The following is a 378-nucleotide window of genomic DNA, read 5'->3' as shown; positions in this document are numbered from 1 at the left end:
GAAGCCTGTGGGCACTGATGTTCTCCCTCCCCCCCGGCAAGGCCCTGCGCCCACGCGGACGGAGGGAGGGTACCCCGAAGTGTGCCCTGTCTCTGAGGGGGTGCGGGCCGGCGCGGGTGCGAGTCCCTGATGGCATCCCTGCCTTTCAGATCATCACGGCCCTGGAGGAGGACAGCACTGCCCAGAAGATGCAGCTGGGCTACCGCCTGCAGCAGGTCGCGGCCGCCGTGGAGAACAAGGTCACGGACCTGTAGGGCCGCGGGCCTCCTGCGATCTCCCGGGCGGCCCTGGGCCTCGAGGGGGAGCCGCCTGCGTAGATGCCTTAGCGCCTGACCAGCAGTTAGTGGAGGAGGCGCCCCGTCTCCTGGGCCTGGCCGG

General features: G+C 70.4%; 1 protein-coding gene across 1 annotated transcript in view; it reads left to right on the top strand.

Annotated features, from left to right (window-relative positions):
• PLXNB1 (plexin B1) overlaps nt 1–372 on the top strand; it is a gene marked incomplete at its 5' end in the record, with an annotated part of 20,007 nt that extends 19,635 nt beyond the window's left edge. Inside the window, one exon of the mRNA XM_015568265.1 lies at nt 150–372. Coding sequence (XP_015423751.1) covers nt 150–254 — 105 coding nt within the window. The remainder of the gene's footprint in view (nt 1–149) is intronic.
• Between the last annotated feature and the right edge of the window lie 6 nt (nt 373–378).

Source organism: Myotis davidii, unplaced genomic scaffold, assembly GCF_000327345.1.
Source record: "Myotis davidii unplaced genomic scaffold, ASM32734v1 scaffold663, whole genome shotgun sequence".
NCBI lineage: Eukaryota > Metazoa > Chordata > Mammalia > Chiroptera > Vespertilionidae > Myotis > Myotis davidii.
This window is presented reverse-complemented; position numbering and strand designations above follow the sequence as displayed.